The sequence below is a fragment of the Aquarana catesbeiana genome, linkage group LG09 (genome assembly GCF_042186555.1).
Source record: "Aquarana catesbeiana isolate 2022-GZ linkage group LG09, ASM4218655v1, whole genome shotgun sequence".
Taxonomy (NCBI): Eukaryota; Metazoa; Chordata; class Amphibia; order Anura; family Ranidae; genus Aquarana; species Aquarana catesbeiana.
In genome coordinates this window covers 235,850,793-235,870,534 of record NC_133332.1, presented here as the reverse complement: position 1 = coordinate 235,870,534, position 19,742 = coordinate 235,850,793, and the positions used below count along the sequence as shown (strand labels likewise).

General features: G+C 41.2%; 1 protein-coding gene across 3 annotated transcripts in view; it reads left to right on the top strand.

The window, feature by feature from the left end:
• PNPLA7 (patatin like domain 7, lysophospholipase) overlaps positions 1-19,742 on the top strand; it is a 478,577-nt gene that overhangs the window by 394,667 nt on the left and 64,168 nt on the right. For all 3 annotated transcript variants that reach the window (XM_073599988.1, XM_073599989.1, XM_073599987.1), the window contains 3 exons: positions 4,649-4,805; positions 18,059-18,175; positions 19,525-19,594. In XM_073599988.1, the coding sequence (XP_073456089.1) occupies positions 4,649-4,805; positions 18,059-18,175; positions 19,525-19,594 (344 nt within the window). The remainder of the gene's footprint in view (positions 1-4,648; positions 4,806-18,058; positions 18,176-19,524; positions 19,595-19,742) is intronic.

The following is a 19,742-nucleotide window of genomic DNA, read 5'->3' as shown; positions in this document are numbered from 1 at the left end:
CAGAATGTGAATAGAGGAAAATGTGTCCAATGGAGCACTTGTTCCAGTGGCAGCTGTCTAAGAGGGGATTTAGGTCACTGAAACGATTTCTTTTTATTCCCTGTTGTGTCTACAAGGCAGGAATTGAAGAGAAGTCTATGAAATTCGTTTTTAACCCTTCCCTACTCAAGAAAAACATACAGCTTTAGATATATATAACACCAAGTAGATATCTGTTTGCGTATAGCAAAAATCATTTAAAAGACCATACATTTCCTTTAATTTAGCCCACATGGAGGCAATCGTTGGATGTTTGACTAATGATAGGCAGCTCTTCTGTACTGTGATAGCTCCTCGTCAGGCAGTATAAGCCCTGGAGCGGATTTAACTTACACTCCGCTGCATATACCAGCCGTTTCCTAGCTAATCAGCTGCTGACATGGAAAAAAACATTTATACCAAACTGAATACAGACATAACTTGTAGCTCTGTGTACATTTAATGTAAGGATGTTTGACATGTGCAAGAAGCAGCTCCCATGCATGTCATCTGACATCTGTCATGTGTGTCCTCTCTAGTGCATGTGAAGAATTCTAGGCTGAATCTGACTTTTATCACATTCTCACTGAGTCTACACATCAATATAACATGATGAAACATGAGAACTGGCTGTTGATAAAAAAAAGGGAAACATACACCAGCGAAAGGCCGTTTTTGGCCTCTGGTAAGGTTTTTGAAGCTCATATGGATGAAAAGGATATCCTTTATCCCACAGGTGCTCATCTGCAATTCCTGAGGCTCACTAAGAGGGCATGTTTTCCCTAAGAATAGATAAGTGCACAACTACATTAATTAGTAACCTGTGTAAGGGCAACAAGATTTATAGCTGGTACAGGCTGTTCCAGACCATCCGCACTAGCAATTCTGTCTTTGAAGTCAACTAGCCAGCAACAAGATTGCTAAGGGAACTGACAAAAAATTCACCTGCTCTTACCACATTGTTTCCCTGCTGGTTGGACCAGCGAGGCATTCCTTCACCATTGCTGCCAACTTGCCACCAGCAAATGGAATCCCTAATGTGATCTGACCCTAAAAGTAGAGACTTGTAGCTAGCCACAAATCCATTCCCTCTGTGATGTTGCTACCAAGTGTGCTTTGTCAGCAGTTTATTTATTATAATGTCAAGGAAGTGACAAGAGAAAGCGTCAGGGACGTAGATATTTTTTTCCTGAGGAGGGGAGTCAGCCTTGGGGAACCAAGAGGAAAATAAATTAGGCGGCACATTGTATATAATGCACTCTTATCACATGCACAATTCTCCGCAGGGTGCAGGGGTTAGGAGTGTGTAACAAAGAGTGCAGGGTTCAGAAGAGCATGATGCACAGGTCAGTTGACCGAGACCAACAAATAATTACTTCCCTTCCCAAGCCAAAAAGCCTCCATTCACCAGTACAGATCTCTCCCCCTTCCCGTTTATATGATTGCCTTCCACAGCACAGCTCTTCTCCCTCCAATACAGCTCCTCCACCCCCCCAGTACAGCTCCCCCCACCCCCCATCCTCTATAAAACACACTTGCCAGACAAGGGCAATTCAGAGCAAGGGATGCCCTGCCTCTGCTTGGTCATGTGACTGGAGCAGGAGAGGAGCAGCCTCCCTCATTCTGGAGTGACAGCCTGCAGGAGCTTTTCCTGCACTAGGTGCCAGTGGGGCTGTCAGCACAAGTTGCTGCAATCTGAAAAGGGGAAAACTGGAGGTGGAAAGCAAAACATGACCAGGAATTCTTTCCAGTAACTCCATTCTTGAAATTATTATTCGGTACAGCACATCGGCAATGCAACTGGTTCGCTACTGTCCTGCCATTATTTGGTTGGTCACATTGCTAAAATTGCTCATGTAACTGATTCTGTTGCCCCATGTGTCCCAAGTAAAGCATTTAATAGCTGTTAGTTTTAGTTGCACAATTGCCCAATTATCTGTTCCTGCCCTTAGATATCAGAATATCTTAACTGCGCCTTGCGTATGAAAAGTGATTGCATGGTAAAACATCTATGGTGCAACAAGATTTCAGAATATCTAAACTGTGCCTTATGTATGATTTGAAGGGTAAAACATCTATGGCGCAACAAGCTCTTAACAGCTGAATTATGATAGGTTACTATGGGGAACACAGGCTGTTATCTTTCATACTCTTGCATATCCAAAGCCCTTTTTATTATGATAGAAATTTGTCAGCTGATTGCTATTTTTACATTAGCAATTTGAGTAGACATTGCATGCCAGTAAATAAGTCTGTATCTGTGTACTCTTGTTCTCCTAGATAACCTGGAATATTAATGCCTATAGACAGTGTAGGATTAGTGACAGACGCTGCATTTCGCCTTGTGCAGATGGTAAATCTAAAGAGTAAAGAATTATTTTTTTTACTCAGACTTCTGGATCCATCTCACAAAGGGGGATTTGATGTGCTTCAAGGTCAGAAGATGTAAGATGTATGTAAATCAGCCTCAAATCAGGCTGACACTATGTAATCTGCACATCTCGTGCCGGAGAGCCAAAAATACCGTTTATAATTAACCGATAAGTAATGATATCTGGAGTGGAATAATAGTATCAGCATGAGACCTGCAAGTAGGACTCCCTAACTGAAACTAGCAGGGGGTGGTATTGCTTTATCTACCCAATCATCAGGGACTCCAAACATTCACTTGGGAATAATAGAACCCTCTAAAGACCTTGGTGTCGTGTCATCAGTCATACACAATACATGTTGGATATACTCCCCATTCGCTATGGTGAGCTGCTGTATCGGACTAAAGAAAAGTAGGGAATTTGCTGACAACCTACACAATTTTTTTTGCTTAGACTAAAGATCACAATTCTGAAGAACATTTTTACTTACAAACCCTGAACATTAGGTTATCAAACAAGATGACAATAAAATAAGACACAATATTCTCTTTGCTTCAATGAAATTTAAAGAAATGTAATGAAAAATAATGTAATGTGTAAAGAATTTTAGAAAAATTACCATTAGGTTTTTTTTTAGTACTCGTCTATACCAAGTATCGATACCTACCGCAACTTTTTTTGTTTACACTTCAGCTGACAGCAATGGTACAAGCATTGAAAAGTTATTTTACAAATTAAATACATTCTTTTTTTTTAATTTTGTGCTTTTTTTTTCAATGTGAAATATGTAAATATATGTTAAAGGTATAAAAATATTAATGAACAAAGCAAACAAAAAAACAGTTTTAATTATCAATAGTTTATAAATAGAGTAATGGAAAATAGAATCAGCAGGAAAAAAATAATTTAAATGGAGAAGGAGAATAAGGAATTTTAATAAGGCTTATTAGAGTTAATTAAGGGTTAATAAGGGGTTAAACAGAGGAGCAATTTAACAAACAAAAAAAAGAGTTTCTTTACTTGACAAGGTTGCTTTAAACTGACATCATTTACAGACTGAAGTTCATCCATTTGAGCTGTAAATGATTAAACAGAAAGATACAATGTTTCTTTTTGTCTCTCTTTCAGCTCTGAGAAATGTTGTTGAAAAACATTGCCAGCTGCACTTTCTACATGAATCATGGAGATGCTGGATTAAGATTGTGGAGGGGGGGGGGGAGTTGAATCGAGATCGCAAACTTTTAACGATTAATAGTACAGCGCTAGTAGTAGTTCTTTTTTTTTTTTTTCCCCTCCCACTTTATTCCTAATTTTAACGTGTACCTTTTGCCATTTCAAAGATGGTAAGAAAGCCCACCAGATTGTATAGCACATAATCTATGTATGTCTATGCTTTCCTTAAACTACTTGTATGGTTCTACCCTGGCCCACCTCTTACCCCATTCTCAGCCAATGAGATGGCCAGCTTCATTGGCCAGTAGGAACGTGAGTGGGGTTACCATCCAATCTGTGATCAGAATTATGATAATAGAGCATGTCAGGTTTTTAAAATATAGTTTAGAGCACCTTTTTAGGCACATTGAGATGCATGTTGCACAATCAATCAGTTTCCCAACTTGATGCCACAAGATTTCTTTAAACGAAACCTGTGCATTGCCTACAAGAGGCAAAGCAACAGGTCCACTTAATCGCCACCCTCCCCAACTGCACAAAATCTCTTTTCCTTTGCACCCCTCACTTCTTTTTGCCACAGGGAGCATAGAGAAACATGCTATGAAGAGTGGTGGCTGACCACTCAGACACCCTGTGTTGGGTGTCATATAGGGGCACAGTGAATTTAGTATTTGTTTAGTGTTGGTTCTTTTTCTGTTTGCTTGTTTACTTGTCATTGTACAATCTAGAAAAAGCATACTGAAAACAGATTAAAAAGCAGAATGAAAACAGATTAAAAAGCAGAATGAAAACAGAACCAGTGCTATTAACCTGTCTTATACCAATTGGAATAGAAGAAACCATCAGGGTCAAATTTTAAATAGAAAATAAATGTGCACATATACCTGCATTTATAAGCTATATCTGTTCATATCTTTTTGTTTTTTGCTTGTTTTTGTACAGTCTGTGATAATAGTTGAAATTTTTGCTTATAAATCATGTGTCCCAGATTATCACGGAAGTCACGGAATGTGTGTAATCAATGTATTTTACAATGGAGTATCCAATCAGTCATGTAATGCTGTGCCTTGATTCTTCTCTCACAGGGGCTGCTCCCAAGTAGGTGTCATCAAGGCCCTGATTGAGAGCGGCATTCCTATCGACATGGTTGGAGGGACTTCTATTGGATCCTTTATGGGAGCTCTATATGCAGAAGAGCGCAGCTTTAACCGTATGAAGATCAGGGCCCGGGAATGGTCTATGGTAAGCAAATTCTTTAGTTTCCTCTTGTAAGAAAAATCAATAGTATTCAGTTAAATGCAATCCAGTGAACGATGATATTTGAATGTTGAGATACCACAAGCAAACCTGCTTCAATTTTTCCCCCAAGCATTGCTGTAGTGCACAAGTCTATTCCACTACCTTTTATTAGTAATCTGGGGATCCTGGAACACACCTGTTTGCAATGCTGGAACACTTTCACTGAAGGCCACTTGCTGCCTCTCACATACAGATAGCTTGATGTAAAAAAAAAAAAGCCAATGTTATAGGTGAACCTGTACTTAAAGTGGAGTTCCACCCAAAAAAAAAAAATAGTAAAGTGCTTAAAAAAAATAAAAAAAAAAAAACATTTGGAGAAAATGTTTTTTTTTACTCACCTCTAAATGCCTGTTGCTAGGGGGTCCCTTGTAGTCTGCCTCCTTCGGTGCCTGGGCTCCTGACGTCACTTCCCTTGGCGCAGGAAGGGAGATCGCCTCTCCACCTTCCCTCTTGTCAATCATCTGGGACATGTGACCGGTCCCAGATGATTGCAGGGCCAGTGACGGCGCGCGGCTCGCAAATGCGCAGTCACTTGGGTGCCCACAGTTAAAATGCCGGTGCCCCCCGCATCGCTGGACCCTGGGACAGGTAAGTGTCCAATTAGAAGTCAGCAGCTGCAGTATTTGTAGCTGCTGACTTTTCATTTTTTTCTTTTTTTTAATGGGAACCCCTCTTTAAAATCTAATGTTTGGTTGTCTAAAGTGATTCATTAGCAAAATGTAATTTGGTAAAGCAAATCGTAATATATATTTTATATATATATAGATATAGATATAGATATCTATATCTATATATATATATATATATATATATATATATATATATATATATACAGATCTATATATAAATATAGTAAACATTCAAAATTTTATTAACAAAATAACAAACATGTTATACTTACCTGCTCTGTGTAATGGTTTTACAGAGTAGCCCCGATCCTCTTCTGGGGTCCCCTGCCGATGCTCCAGGCCCCTCCTCTTCATTAGGTGCCTCCACGGAAAACCGCTTTCCATGGGGGCACCTGTGCGGGCTCGCTCCCAAGTCCCGCTGCTGTGTCCATTGTTGCAGACAGCGGGACTCGGCCTCGCTCCGTGTCACTGGATTTGATTGACCGCTGCGGGAGCCCATTGCTCATACTGCTATCAGTCTGCCCAATGAGGAGGGCTACAGTCCCCTGACATCACCATCTCTTTGATGAAAACTAGTTGGGTGTGGCTATGAAGCTTCGTCCACACGCACGCTTGCTGACCAGTGGTTACGTTCGGTGCAGTCACACAGCCTGCTGCTTTTTGGGAGAGCAATTGGGAGAGAAGAAAGGAATAGGGCACTGGATCTCTTAAAGCAGGAGGTTTTCATCTAGGTCCTAAGTGGTGTGGAGGCAGATCTCTGAAGTGGTTGCCGAAGGTTCGCTCTTTGCTTGAGTAGGAAAGCTTCAAAAACAGAACATGTTCAGACTCTTGTATCATAAACGTACAGCATGTTTCGGGGGTTCAAAGGGTCCAACTTCATGAAGGCTTGGAACTGTTGAACAAAGCATGTGCTGAGCTGTCAAAATTGGAGGGATCCTAGGGGGTAATTGGTATTATCTCTCCAAATATTGGTTAAGTTGCAACTTTGAATGTCATTGGTGAGACAGACAAGTAAAAAGGCGCAAAGCACAGTTACCTTAGATGTAAAACCGATTAGTCCAGGAACTAAAATTGGCTGGAAAAATGCATGTGTAGGTTCATGCATGTATACTGGGAGTATATAACAGAGGTCAGTCAGGGCAACCACCAAAGGAGCCAAAAGCGGGGTCCAGAAAGCTAAAACAACAACAAGGAGAGGGGCGCCTCTGAGTATATATCATAAACACATTTTATTAAAACAGCAATATCCACTCACATAAAAGTTGGAAGAGTTGCATTAGGGTCTGTTGGCTGGGCTGAAGAGATGCGGTGGAACTACAGGTCACAGCGGTTCCTGCAGGGCATGCCAAATCCAGAGGAGGAAGGATGAACTGGTGCAGCGGGGTGCAGTCTCTTACAGTTAGCAGTCCAACACAGATCCTTCTGTACTAGGAGCCTGATGGTGTCCTGAATACAGGGATAAGGGTTCCAAGTGGGGGGAGAGAGAGATGTGTGGGACGCCAGAGCAGCCGTTCAGCCGTGCTGCTGCTCTCCGCTGGATGGTGAGAAGCCTCTAAGGTGGAACACGGCCAGCCGTGCAGAGGATCACAAACGAGGCTTGGGGAGCAAATACAGCGTGGCGCCCGGTGATGACTTCACATGTATGCAACGCGTTTCAGAATAGGCTTGCCATTGGTGGACAAATAGCCGCATTCCTTTTTCAAGCATCTCAAGTTGCTTGAGAAAGGAATGCGGCCATTCGTCCAATGGCAAGCCTATTCTGAAACGCGTCGCATACGTGTGACGTCATCATCATTTTATGTGAGTGGATATTGCTGTTTTAATAAAATGTGTTTATGATATATACTCAGAGGCGCCCCTCTCCTTGTTATTGGTGAGACAGAGAAAAGGAAACATTAGACAATACATGCTACCTTCCTATTCATGCTGTGAGATGCTTACTGAAATCTGGATGCAGAGGATTACCCAGAACACACAATAAGGCACATTGAATTTCCTAAAGTAGCATATTGGCAGTGTTTATGGAATTGCGTTTGTAATTCACAGATTACTTTCACCTGTTGTCAGGTATTGAACTTTGAACTTCAGGAGAGCCCAATATACTGTATGGGCACCAACTCACGCCAAACTGCTGATGTAAAATGCAGAGCATAGGCTGGCACAATGGCAGTGACTGGACAACTTAAAATTGCTAAGGCTCGGACAGTGTATTATTGGATCCACAGCAACTGTGTGTCTGTGCTCCAATTTTTAGGTGCCCTTTGGTTTTTTAATGCTTTTATCAAATACAGAAAAAATGTTATCTTAAAATCACAATGGTGTACTCAAGGCTTTTTTAGGGTCCTAAATGGCATTCACAGGTACCATCTTTACCATTCACAGGTACCATCTTGACTTTGCAATATCAGCTAAGGAACACATGTAATTCTTGCATTTCTGTCTGGTTGGGAGATTGGCCTGTTTGCTGATCCACAAAGCTGCTCAGGGAAGTGACCTAGGTGTATTGCTACTGGCGATTACTTCCAAGATCTGCTCCTGTATACCCCAATAAAGTGAAATCTCAGGTCACATAATTAGCTTGCATGGGCACACAGGATCGGGTCTGGGTATGAGAAATTAAAGGAGTTGTAAAGGCAGAAGGTTTTTTATCTTAATGCATTCTAAGATAAAAAGCCTTCTGCAGCCAACCCAGCACCCCCTATTACTTACCTGAGCCCCCTCTCTGTCCAGTGATGTCCACGAGTCTCTCTCCTTCCTGATTGGCTGAGACACAGCAGCGGTGCCAATGGCTTCCGCAGCTGTCAATCAAAATCAGTTAGCCAATCAGGAAACAGAGGGGGCGGGGCCGAATGGCAGTTCTGTGTCTGAATGGACACACGGAGCTGCAGCTTGGCTCGGGTGTCCCCATAGCAAGCTGCTTGCTGTGTGGGCACTGGACAGGCAGGAGGAGCCAGGAGCAGCGAAGAGGAACCAGAGAAGAGGAGGATCTGGGCTGCTCTGTGCAAATTCACTGCACAGAGCAGCTAAGTATAACCTGTTTGTTATTTATTTTATTTTTTTAAATTACACTTTACAATCACTTTAAGATTCCTTCCATGTACACCTCTGCAGGGCAGTGAATATATTACCAAGCTGACTAGTAATAGATTTCTATTGTGCCTCCGGTGTTGGTGACTTCTGGCCTGGGACCATTTGTTCTTGGTGGGAGGCCTAAGAATGTGCCCTAGGTGTTTGGGGCTTTCGGTACCAATTACATGTCTATAGTCCTGCACTGTCCCTGTGAACACTATATGCAGGTTAGGATCAGTAAACCCTTAACAGATCCTTATCAGTCAAATATTAGTGCTGAAGCACCATTCTAAGTAGCACACTTCCACACATCTTCCTAGTGCTGTAGACTTAAGTTCAGTTGTTCACCTTTTGCTTGTTAAGCCTATTACCAGACAATTCGGATTCAAGCACTGTACATCTTCTCAGCCATAATTAGGTGGCATCTTAATTAGAGAAGCCATTATTGTGTTGATCCTCTCTTGAAAAAGAACCAAGCTCAATTACAATCCAGCCGTCCTTCAGAATAATTCTTGCATTCATCTGTTCTGCATTCATCAACACTACGTTATTTACAAATGTTTTCACACAGAATTCACACAACTTTTGTCCACGATTCACACATTTTCTCCGTGGAATCCATTTAGAAAAATGTGTGAATCTTGTGTAAAAACACTTAAAAACAGATATCTTTCTGTTTACGTTTACGGCATAAGTAATTTTGTGTTAAGTGCAGGGGAGGAGCAGCTCCCGTAAATTGCCATAACTGTCTGTAATGCCAAATTTGTTTGCAGCCGTAATGTCGGATAAGTCCTAATGGCTCAGTCAATGCTCTGTATGACCTAACCTTAACTGGGTCACTCAGAAGTAATTGGGGCAGCTGTATGCCAAAACAGGATTTCCATCGTCACCTCTTACCACTTTACATTACGACTTGTGCAGAGCATAACCAAATGTAATACAGCTGCAATGGAAGTCACAAAATGACAAGTCTGCTGAGAGGTGCAAGTCACTGCTGGGGACATCTGGCTATCTGAGCAGGGTTGCATCCTGTATAGAACATCGTTCAGCTCTTGTGTGGAGATGGGTTTTCACATTCTATGCATTTATTAACCACTTGCCATCCAGGCCAATTCTGGCACTCCTCTCCTACATGTAAAAATCATCATTTTTTTGCTAGAAAATTACTTAGAACCCCCAAACATTATATATGTTTTTTTAGCAGAGACCCTAGGGAATAAAATGGCGGTCGTTGCAACTTTTTATGTCGCACAGTATTTGCGCAGCAATTTTTCAAACGCGTTTTTTTTTTTAAAACCTGTTTCATGAATTTAAAAAAACCAAACACTAAAGTTAACCAATTTTTTGCTATAATGTGAAAGATGATGTTACTCCAAGTAAATAAATACCTAACATATCACACTTTAAAATTGCCCACACTTGTGGGATGGCACCAAAGTACTTAAATATTTCCATAGACGACACTTTAACATTTTTTACAGGTTACCTCTTTAGAGTTACAGAAGAGGTCTTGGGCTAGAATTGTTTCTCTTGCTCTAACATTCTCTGCGATACCTCACATGTTTGGTTTGAACGCCGTTTACATATGTGGGCACGACGTAGGCATGAATTAGCTTCTGAATGCAAGCACTTGGGGACGGGGTGCTTAAAATATATATACATTTTTTTATTATTGTTTTTTTTTTTTTTTTTACACTTTCCCTTGAATTTTTTTTGTAATCACTTTTATTCCTATTGCAAGGAATGTAAAAATCCCTTGTAATGGGTATAGGGCATGACAGGTCTTTGGGGACCCCACATCTCTCCTCTAACCTGGAAAGACTGAGATCAAACAAAAAAAACAATCTCAGCCTTTTCAGCAGAATACACGGCAGTGTTTACAGTTGCCGGGACCTCCGAAGGTCATAGAGACTGCCAGGGACCATCTGGTCCGCGGTATTCTCTTAGGTTGTACTTCAGCCGCCGATGGATTCCTTCGGTGTTTTGCCGAAAACTCCAACTCTCCAAAACCACCTCACTTTCAGTGACTCTCCAGCAGCAATAATTGGAGATTTTGACGAGTTGGCTGTTTTGACAGAACAGGAGCAGCGTATACACTACAGTACACAATATGAGTGGACATTGTTAGTCCGGCCGCTAGTAACCAACAACATGGCTGCCTCCAAGGCGGTGACAACTTTTTTCCTCCTTACCCGGTGTTCTGTCAAAACAGCCAACTCCTTGTGTACTGTAGTGTATACACTGCCAGTGTTCTATGAAAAGAGCAAACTCATTGAAATTTCCAATTATTGCTGCTGGAGAGGATGGTGGATTATACCTAGTACCCTGGCTTGAGGGGGGAGGGATTGATGGTTTTATTATTGATTTTGATGGAAAAGTCATAGAGGAGGGCACTGGCGGGGGAAGGCGAAATATTACCAGCTCGGTTTTAGAAAGATTTAGTTTAAGGTAGTGGTGCAACATTCATGCTGATATGTCACTTAGTAAGTTATTAATGCTAGAGGAGACTGAAGGACTTTGGTGAGGCGTAGACAGATAGATTTGGGTATTATTGGCGTATAGATGGTATTGGAAGCCGTGGGCGGTTATCAAGTGACCAAGGAAGGAAGTGTAGATGGAGAATAGAAGGGGTCCAAAAACAGAGCCTCGGGGGACCCCCACAGAAAGGGGCAATGGAGGGGAGGAGACAGAGTTGTAGATAACAACACTGAAGGAGCGCTGTGATTGGTAGGAGGAGAACCAGAACAGAGTAGAATCTTGGAAGCCAAGGGAACAGAGTTTATTATTGGTACTTAATATACACTAGGTTCTTTTCAGTTTAATTTAATTTCGTAGTGTTTAAAATCTATTTAATCATTTTTAATAAATATGTCACTGGAATATGATGTTTTTTTTCCATTATATTTGCCGTTTTGATGGGAAAAAAGTATTTTCTGTGAAACATTAACCTAAGCAGCACAATGTAACAACAGATTAGTGCCCATTATGGGGGCTGATGGCCCATCCTGTGAGAGAGGGAAGTCATTGACTGATATAAACCTTAGGAGGAGCAGAGTTCTTGGTCAGCAAGGAGACTCCTATTTTCTTAGGAGTCTATAATGCACAAAGGCTGAATGAAAAGTGAGATCTCAACTTCTGTTACTTTTAATCAGATGAGAAGTTTGTATTAAACACAGAAATTATTTTAATATACCTTTTGACTTTAATCAGTATCATTGTTTAATAGCTTTGTTGGTATCACAAACGTCCATCTACCTTCCCCATTTTCCCCTAGTGATATCTTTTATATGCAAATTTGGGACTGATGCCAAAGTTGTTTCTACACAGCTACGTTATTTAATGGTTTAATATTATTACTTTGTTATCCACTCTATCTGAAAACTGAGCAAGCTGCTCCTGGCAGCTGACAGATAATCGTTTCACTTCACTTTCTGCATCCTTCAGTCTTGTTACCAACTGATGAACTTCTTCCTGTAATCTCTTGTTTTCTAATATTAGTGCTGGTGGCTAGCTTCAGATTTTGACATAGAAAAACTTTTTAAGTACCGATGTTACTTTTGGTTGCTTCTAGAGATTCTTTTAGGGATGCATTTTGCAATTTCAGATGTTCATATTGCTTAGCTGTCCTACAGGCAGCAAAGATCAGTCTTTCCCCTGCGCTTACTACAACTTTTTTCCAGTGAAATTTAATTTCACATCCTCTTCCGTCAAAGCGACAGAAAGTAGCTGGGGATTTTCATCCCTTAATTCCAGTAGGGCCTCACCCTGCCTTGCTGCTTCTACCTTCCTCTTCCTGTGCCTCACAATCTCCCTGTAATTCACCTGGAGTTTTTACTGGGGTATCAATCTTATGTTATTTTGTGGCTCTCCTTTTTTGTCAGCCACTGAAATTTGACAGTTCATTTCAGCACCATGGCACTTTGCTCACAAGGACTGGGCAACTGCATAAGGCTCAAATCCTGACGATTCCTCCTTATCCCCTTGTTTATCACTAGCACAACTTTGGGGTTTTGACTCGTGTGACTGTTTCTGCTTGTCCCTACATTCAACTGTTGTTTGGAATGATTCCTCCTTAAATCCCATAGTAAAAATATATTTTACCATCCAAGGTTCAAGATTTATCTATAATCTCTTCCCTTGGGGTCAGTTGGTAGGGTTTACCACACTTATGCCGCGTACACACGAGCGGACTTTACGGTAGACTTTGTCCGGGGCATACTTTTCGACAGACTTTACGACGGCCTTTCCGAATGAACGAACTTGCCTACACACAATCAACCAAAGTCCGATGGATTCGTACGTGATGACGTACGACCGGACTAAAACAAGGAAGTTCATAGCCAGTAGCCAATAGCTGCCCTAGCGTCGGTTTTTGTTGTCGGACTAGCATACAGACGAGCGGACTTATCGACCGGACTCGAGTCCGTCGGACAGATTTGAAACATGTTTCAAATCTAAGTCCATCAAACTTTTGAGAAAACAAAGTCCGCTGGAGCCCACACACGATCGAATTGTCCGACGGACTCCGGTACGCCGGACCAAGTATGCCGTAAAGTCCGATCGTGTGTACGCGGCATTAGACGCCCTCCTTGAGTAGATACTGTTACCCATCCTTATGGATACCGGACCCTGAAAAAATTTCCCAACTTTAAAGGGGTTGTATACCCTTCTTTAACCACTTCAGCCCCGGAAGGATTTACCCCCTTCCTGACCTGAGCACTTTTTGCGATTCGGCACTGCATCGGTTTAACTGACAATTGCGCGGCCATGCGACGTTGTACCCAAACAAAATTGACTTCCTTTTTTTTTTCCCACTAATAGAGCTTTCTTTTGGTGGTATTTGATCACCTCTGTGTTTTTTATTTTTTGCGCTATAAACAAAAAAAGAGTGTAAATTTTGAAAAAAAACGCATTATTTTTTACTTTTTGCTATAATAAATATATCCCCCAAAAATGTATAAAAAAAGTTTTTTTTTTCCTCAGTTTAGGCCAATATGTATTCTTGGTAAAAAAAAATCGCAATAAGTGTATATTGATTGGTATGCGCAAAAGTTATAGCGTCTACAAAATAGGGGATAGTTTTATGGCATTTTTATTACTGATTTTTTTTATTAGTAATGGCGGCGATCTGCGATTTTTATCGGGACTGTGACATTATGGCGGACAGATCGGACATTTTTGACACTATTTTAGAACCATTGTCATTTATACAGCGATCAGTGCCATAAAAATGCATTGATTACTGTGTAAATGACAGTGAAGGGGTTAACCACTAGGGGGCGATGAAGGGGTTAAGTGTGTCCTAGGGAGTGATTCTAACTGGGGGGAGGGGCTACAACACACATGACAGCGATCAATGCTCTGGATGACAGAGATCAGTGATCTCTGTCCTGTCACTAGGCAGAACGGGGAAATGCTTTGTTTACAAAAGCATCTCCCCGTTCTACCTCTCCATGACACGATCGGGGGCACTCGGCAGACATTGAGTCCACAGGACCCACGGTCACGGAGAACGCGACCCTTCTTAAAGGGGATGTACCTGTACACCCTTTTCCCTACCAGTGCCAGTCTGCCAATGTAAATTGGCGCGCGCTGGTCGGGAAGCGGTAAAAAAAAAAAAGTCATACTTACCTCCACTGTGCAGTTCGTTTTGCACAGAGTGGCCCGATCCTCCTCTTCTGGGGTCCCTCAGCGGGCTGATGGCTCCTTCCTGCATCGAGTGTCCACGCTGGAGAAGCGCTTTTCTTGGTGGACATCAGAAATGGTGGCACATCAGAAATGGCAAGAATGTTCCGACGCAGCTAAATGCAGCCACATGTAAACGCATGTAAATGCAGCTAATCGCAATGTACAACTGCAAGTGAACGCTATGCCAGGATTCTCTGAATTTCAAAATAACAAAACATGCTTTTAACAGCGGCAGAACAGCCGCCCGTGTGAAAGGGGCCCACAGTTAAATGTTTCCCATAGATTTTTCCAAAGTATTCTGAAAGATTGCTTAAAGTAGGGCTATTAGTCTTACTATCTCAAGAAAGATTAGAGCAAACTTGGATAATCAAAAACATATGAATGCTTGGAGTACAGAAGGCAGTTAATTGAGGCACAACTATTTGCAATATGATTCACAGAAGCCACAAAATAGCCATTGTTCACATATCTACAAAGCTTACAATCCCCAGTTAGGAATTACAGAGAAGAAAGATTCATACACAACAATATCATTCAGTGTGATTTAGGCCCACAGGTGCATTTCAGTCAAAAAGATTGGGAAGCGTCTTGACCTAATCTCATACAAGGGTCAACTGGAACTGCTTTTTGGCAGAAAGGCACAGATCCTAATGTCACTGCCTCTAAGGCTGGGTTCACACTATCTTCGCATGCGGATCACTGCAGGGGTCTGGTACGTCCCCGTTCACCGTTTCAGCCCAAATTTTTGGCTGAATTCAGACCTGCAATGGACCAAAAGACGCACAGGGCTCCTGTGCAAATTTGCACTGGAGCTGCAGCAGAGATGTGTGAACTGGCTCCATAGAGAGCCGGTCAGAATCTCCTGCTATTGCGAATTGAATGTGGTTCCAATTTGCAATAGTGTGAACCCAGCCTAATGCCCCGTACACACGGTCGGACTTTGTTCGGACATTCCGACAACAAAATCCTAGGATTTTTTCAGACGGATGTTGGCTCAAACTTGTCTTGCATACACACGGTCACACAAAGTTGTCGGAAAATCCGATCGTTTTAAACGCGGGTGACGTAAAACACGTACGTCGGGACTATAAACGGGGCAGTGGCCAATAGCTTTCATCTCTTTATTTATTCTGAGCATGCGTGGCACTTTGTCCGTCGGATTTGTGTACACACGATCGGAATTTCCGACAACGGATTTTGTTGTCGGAAAATTTTATCTCCTGCTCTCCAACTTTGTGTGTCGGAAAATCCGATGGAAAATGTCCGATGGAGCCCACACACGGTCGGAATTTCCGACAACACGCTCTGATCGGACATTTTCCATCGGAAAATCCGACCGTGTGTACGGGGCATAAGAGTCCAATCAGAACCCTGTCGTTCCCACTGACACCCTCCTGCAATTAGCAGTTAGGATGTTTTCCCATTCACTCTCAGTACAATTTTATTTTAATTATACTGTGCACATCAATCTCATCAGAGTATTAGTACAGACAAAAGGTAAAAAAAGGAAGTTAAAAAAAAAAGCTTCCTAATCTAGGTATTTCAGACAGTCAGACAGACATTAAAACAAAGAGTGCTCCGTCTTCTACACAAGTAACATTCACCCAGATGTTCAAGACTTTTTCCTCACAATGGGGCACCAGTTGTTCTGCCGATTTCTCTTACCTCACTTATTCACTTAATGATAAATAAAATAAGTGATTACAACCTTTTTGTCTTTATAGTAATCTAGCCAATGCCGATACGGCTATTACCAATAAAATTAATAGCATAACTGTGCTAAAAAATAAAGATCTAATTTATTTATACAGAAAAGAAAGTAGCCACTAATCAAATCAAATATAATGAACTACAAAGTAAGTATTACAACAAAAAAGAATGATCTTACAATGGAGATCCAAAACGCTATCAATATTTTAAGACAACTTACAAAAAGTAATGGAGATACACAGAAAAACCTTACATCCCCATCCCACTGAGGGATCAAGAGAGCCGAGCGGGCGTCTGTATATTGCTTTTATATCCCCCCCCCCCCCCACTCCCACCCATCCAGGTAGAGACACTTCCTTTCACATATCTTAAGATTCTACCATATTCATTCAATCAAGTGGGGGGGGGCACACTTAGGTCAACTTTAAGTCACCAGCTGTCATTTATGATCAAATATTCCCCTCCTCACCTCAATTGAGCACTCTGAAGTGAAAACCCCCACAAAGTTATTGGTCACATACCCCTTTAGGGTTATACAACATTACAGTGTTCAGAGATGGCGGACAGGTGGCCTAGTGGACAGTAGTCCCAGATACTATCTCTAGATAAAATTCCAGAGCTGGTTTATGATGTCAGCTGTTCTCAGAATGTCCATGCAGTGTTACATCCTCACTGTGCTACATATAGCCTGTGCAGAGAGCAGAGCTCCACCCACTGCAGGTAGCCTGCAGAAAACTACAGGAGGGGGCGGAGACAAGACCAGTCACCCTGTACAAGGAGAGAGTGCAGCAGTGACTGGTCTTTATTACAGGAAACTCCTGCACAGAGGTAAAGTTGCACACTGGATTACTGCAAAGATCTAAAAAAAAAATACACAAAACAAAGATTCGAGGAAGATTTATGCCTCTTGTATTTAAACAATCGTAGGCCTAATTTAATACCTGAAAAAGTAGTGAAGCACATCACATTTGACCAACAAAATATCAAAAAAATCAAGCTCGCTTCTGCTGAATACTGAATCATTTTTAGTGAATGGTAAGGACTCGCTTTTACTTTAATCACCAACCTCTTGTGCCACTTTGACTCTGGTTTTAACAGAATGGACTTCAAGAGCCTGTAATTTACAGGTCACCCTTCCCCACAGCACACACTGAATCACTGTGTATCAGAAGGAGATTCGTCACATCCTACCCAAAGTGTCGTGTTGCCGTGTCAGAGAAACGCATTGATGTCACTGTTATATCTCTTCTCATAGTTGTTGAAATTACATTATCCTGTAACTCGGTCATTTGTAAAAGAGCTACTAATATAGAGTTAGTATGGCACTGTTGGCAGTCAGAGTAGATGTGTAGACAGGCTGTCACTCTGCATACAGGTTTATCCTATTACTGAAACACATTGACACAGGGGATCAATAAAACTCCCAGATCTAATATGTTCTATAAATCTCTTCCTGCCTCTCTTTAAAGAAAATCATAACAGATAAGTAAGAGTTATTATCATTTCACGCCAATAAAACTATAAATGTTTAATTCTTAAAGGGGAACTCTGTGTTTAGCCAAAAGCCATTCTTCAGCATGATCATGCCCAGAAAAATGTATCAATTTATTTTAATTACATTTTTTGTATGACAACTAGGATGTGTTTACAATAGCAATCCTTTGAAAGGAGACAGCAGGAAGCATGCGGACAAGTACTTGAAATTTATCAGAAAAGGATTTTCACTTCCATTAGATCATGTCCATTGACAGCAAAGCTCATACACTGCACAGCATTCAAAGCTCACGTTGTATCTTAAGTGCAGATTTGTGTTCCTTGGTTCAGACATACACCATTTGACATCCATTATAAGATGTAAGATCTAAGACAACAAAAATTCTGGCACATTTAATGATTAATAAGTACACCATAGCATTACCTGTATTCTGTAATCTGTGTCATGCTTTTTCCCAGACATGGAGATCTTTGAGGAGGACAGTCTTCTTTAATTCCAGCAGTAATACAAATCCAACTCCCCCAAGGTTATTCATTTTGCTTTCTTGAGGAGGCCTATGAGCTCTGCTTCTGAGCCATTGATTATTACTTTTTCCTCCCCCTAAGGACATGACATCCGTCTTCAAGAAGGTTCTGGACCTGACGTACCCCATAACCTCCATGTTCTCCGGAGCAGCCTTTAATAGCAGCATCAGCAGCATCTTCAAGGACAAGCAGATAGAGGTGAGCAATGTGTTCTCATAAACTGTACGGCACAGTTCATTCTTCCTTACATGATGGTACCCAAACCCTTCCATACGCAGCTTCATTTTTGAGCGAATCAGCAGACACCACCCGGTACCACAAACTTCGATTGAAAAATGAACGGACATATATAGAAACTAATCCAGGGATTGCTGCACTTTAAAATGTATTCAAGTCTATTCACATACAAACAAATTGCATATTGTTCCAAAGACTGCAGTCACTGTTTGCCCGATCACGTTTGTTCCTACCTGAAGAAGGGTGCAAGCCTTACAGCCCGAAACTGTTGAATTGTAACGATATGCAATTTGTATGTGAATGTGCTTGAATACATTTTTAAGTGCAGCATTCCCTGAATTTGTGTGTGTGTGTGTGTATATATATATATATATATATATATATATATATATATATATATATATATATATTTATATATATATATATATATATATATATATATATATATATATATATATATATATATATATATATATATATATTTATATTTATTAGAGTAAAAAAAAAAAAGTGCGGAAAATTTTTGAAGACCCCTCAAATATTTTCGCATAGACTATAAAAAGTCTATTTGTTTTACTGCTGGGCAGAAAATTATCAGTCAAACAGTGAGTGCAGTCTTTGTTTGGGGATTCAGACAGCCATGGTTCCTGGCTGTCTGAATACAGTAGATGTCAGGAGATTTTTCCATCCACACTGTTTAGCGTGGATGGAGAAACCTTTAGATTTCTTTTGATCTGCCCATGGGTTGAATGGGAGAAATCTAAACATGTATGGCTAGCCTGAAGTTATTATAAAGTCTTGTTTATTTTTTTTTAAAACAAACATGTCATACTTATCTCCTCTGTTGCAGTGGATTTGCACAGGGCAGCCTGGATCCTCCCCTTCTCGGGTCCCTCTTAGTTGCTCCTGGCCCCTCCCTCCTGTTGCGTGCGCCCCACAGCAAGCAGCTTGCTATGGGGGCACCTGAGCCGAGCTGCAGCTCCCTGTGTCTATTCAGACACTAGGCTGAGGTTCGGCCCCTTCCCCTCTCTCTCCTGATTGGCTAACTGACATTAGCAGGAGCCAATGGCGCTGCTACTGTGTCTCAGCCAATCCCGGATGGCCGAGGGACTTGTGGAAATCGCTGGATTGAAATGGGGCTCAGGTAAGTGTTAGGGGGGCTGCTGCACACAGAAAGCTTTTTATCTTAATGCATAGAATGTAATAAGATTAAAAAAACCTTCTGCCTTTACAACCCTTTAAGCTTGAAAGTATTCCTATCCTTAGTAGCCAGTACAAAAAACATTTCTTCTCCATTGTCTCCTTCATAGGATCTTTGGATTCCTTACTTTAACATCACCACAGACATCACAGCTTCAGCCATGAGAGTGCACACAGATGGTAGGTGATATTGTTTTTAGACTTTTAAATGAAAAGCTCAACCATAGCCAAATTTATTTTTTTTAGTTCTGTATTGTACAGCTATTAAAACCTCTAAAAGTTTTGTATTGCTGTCAGTATCTGCATTGGGGATTCTCTTTTTATTTTC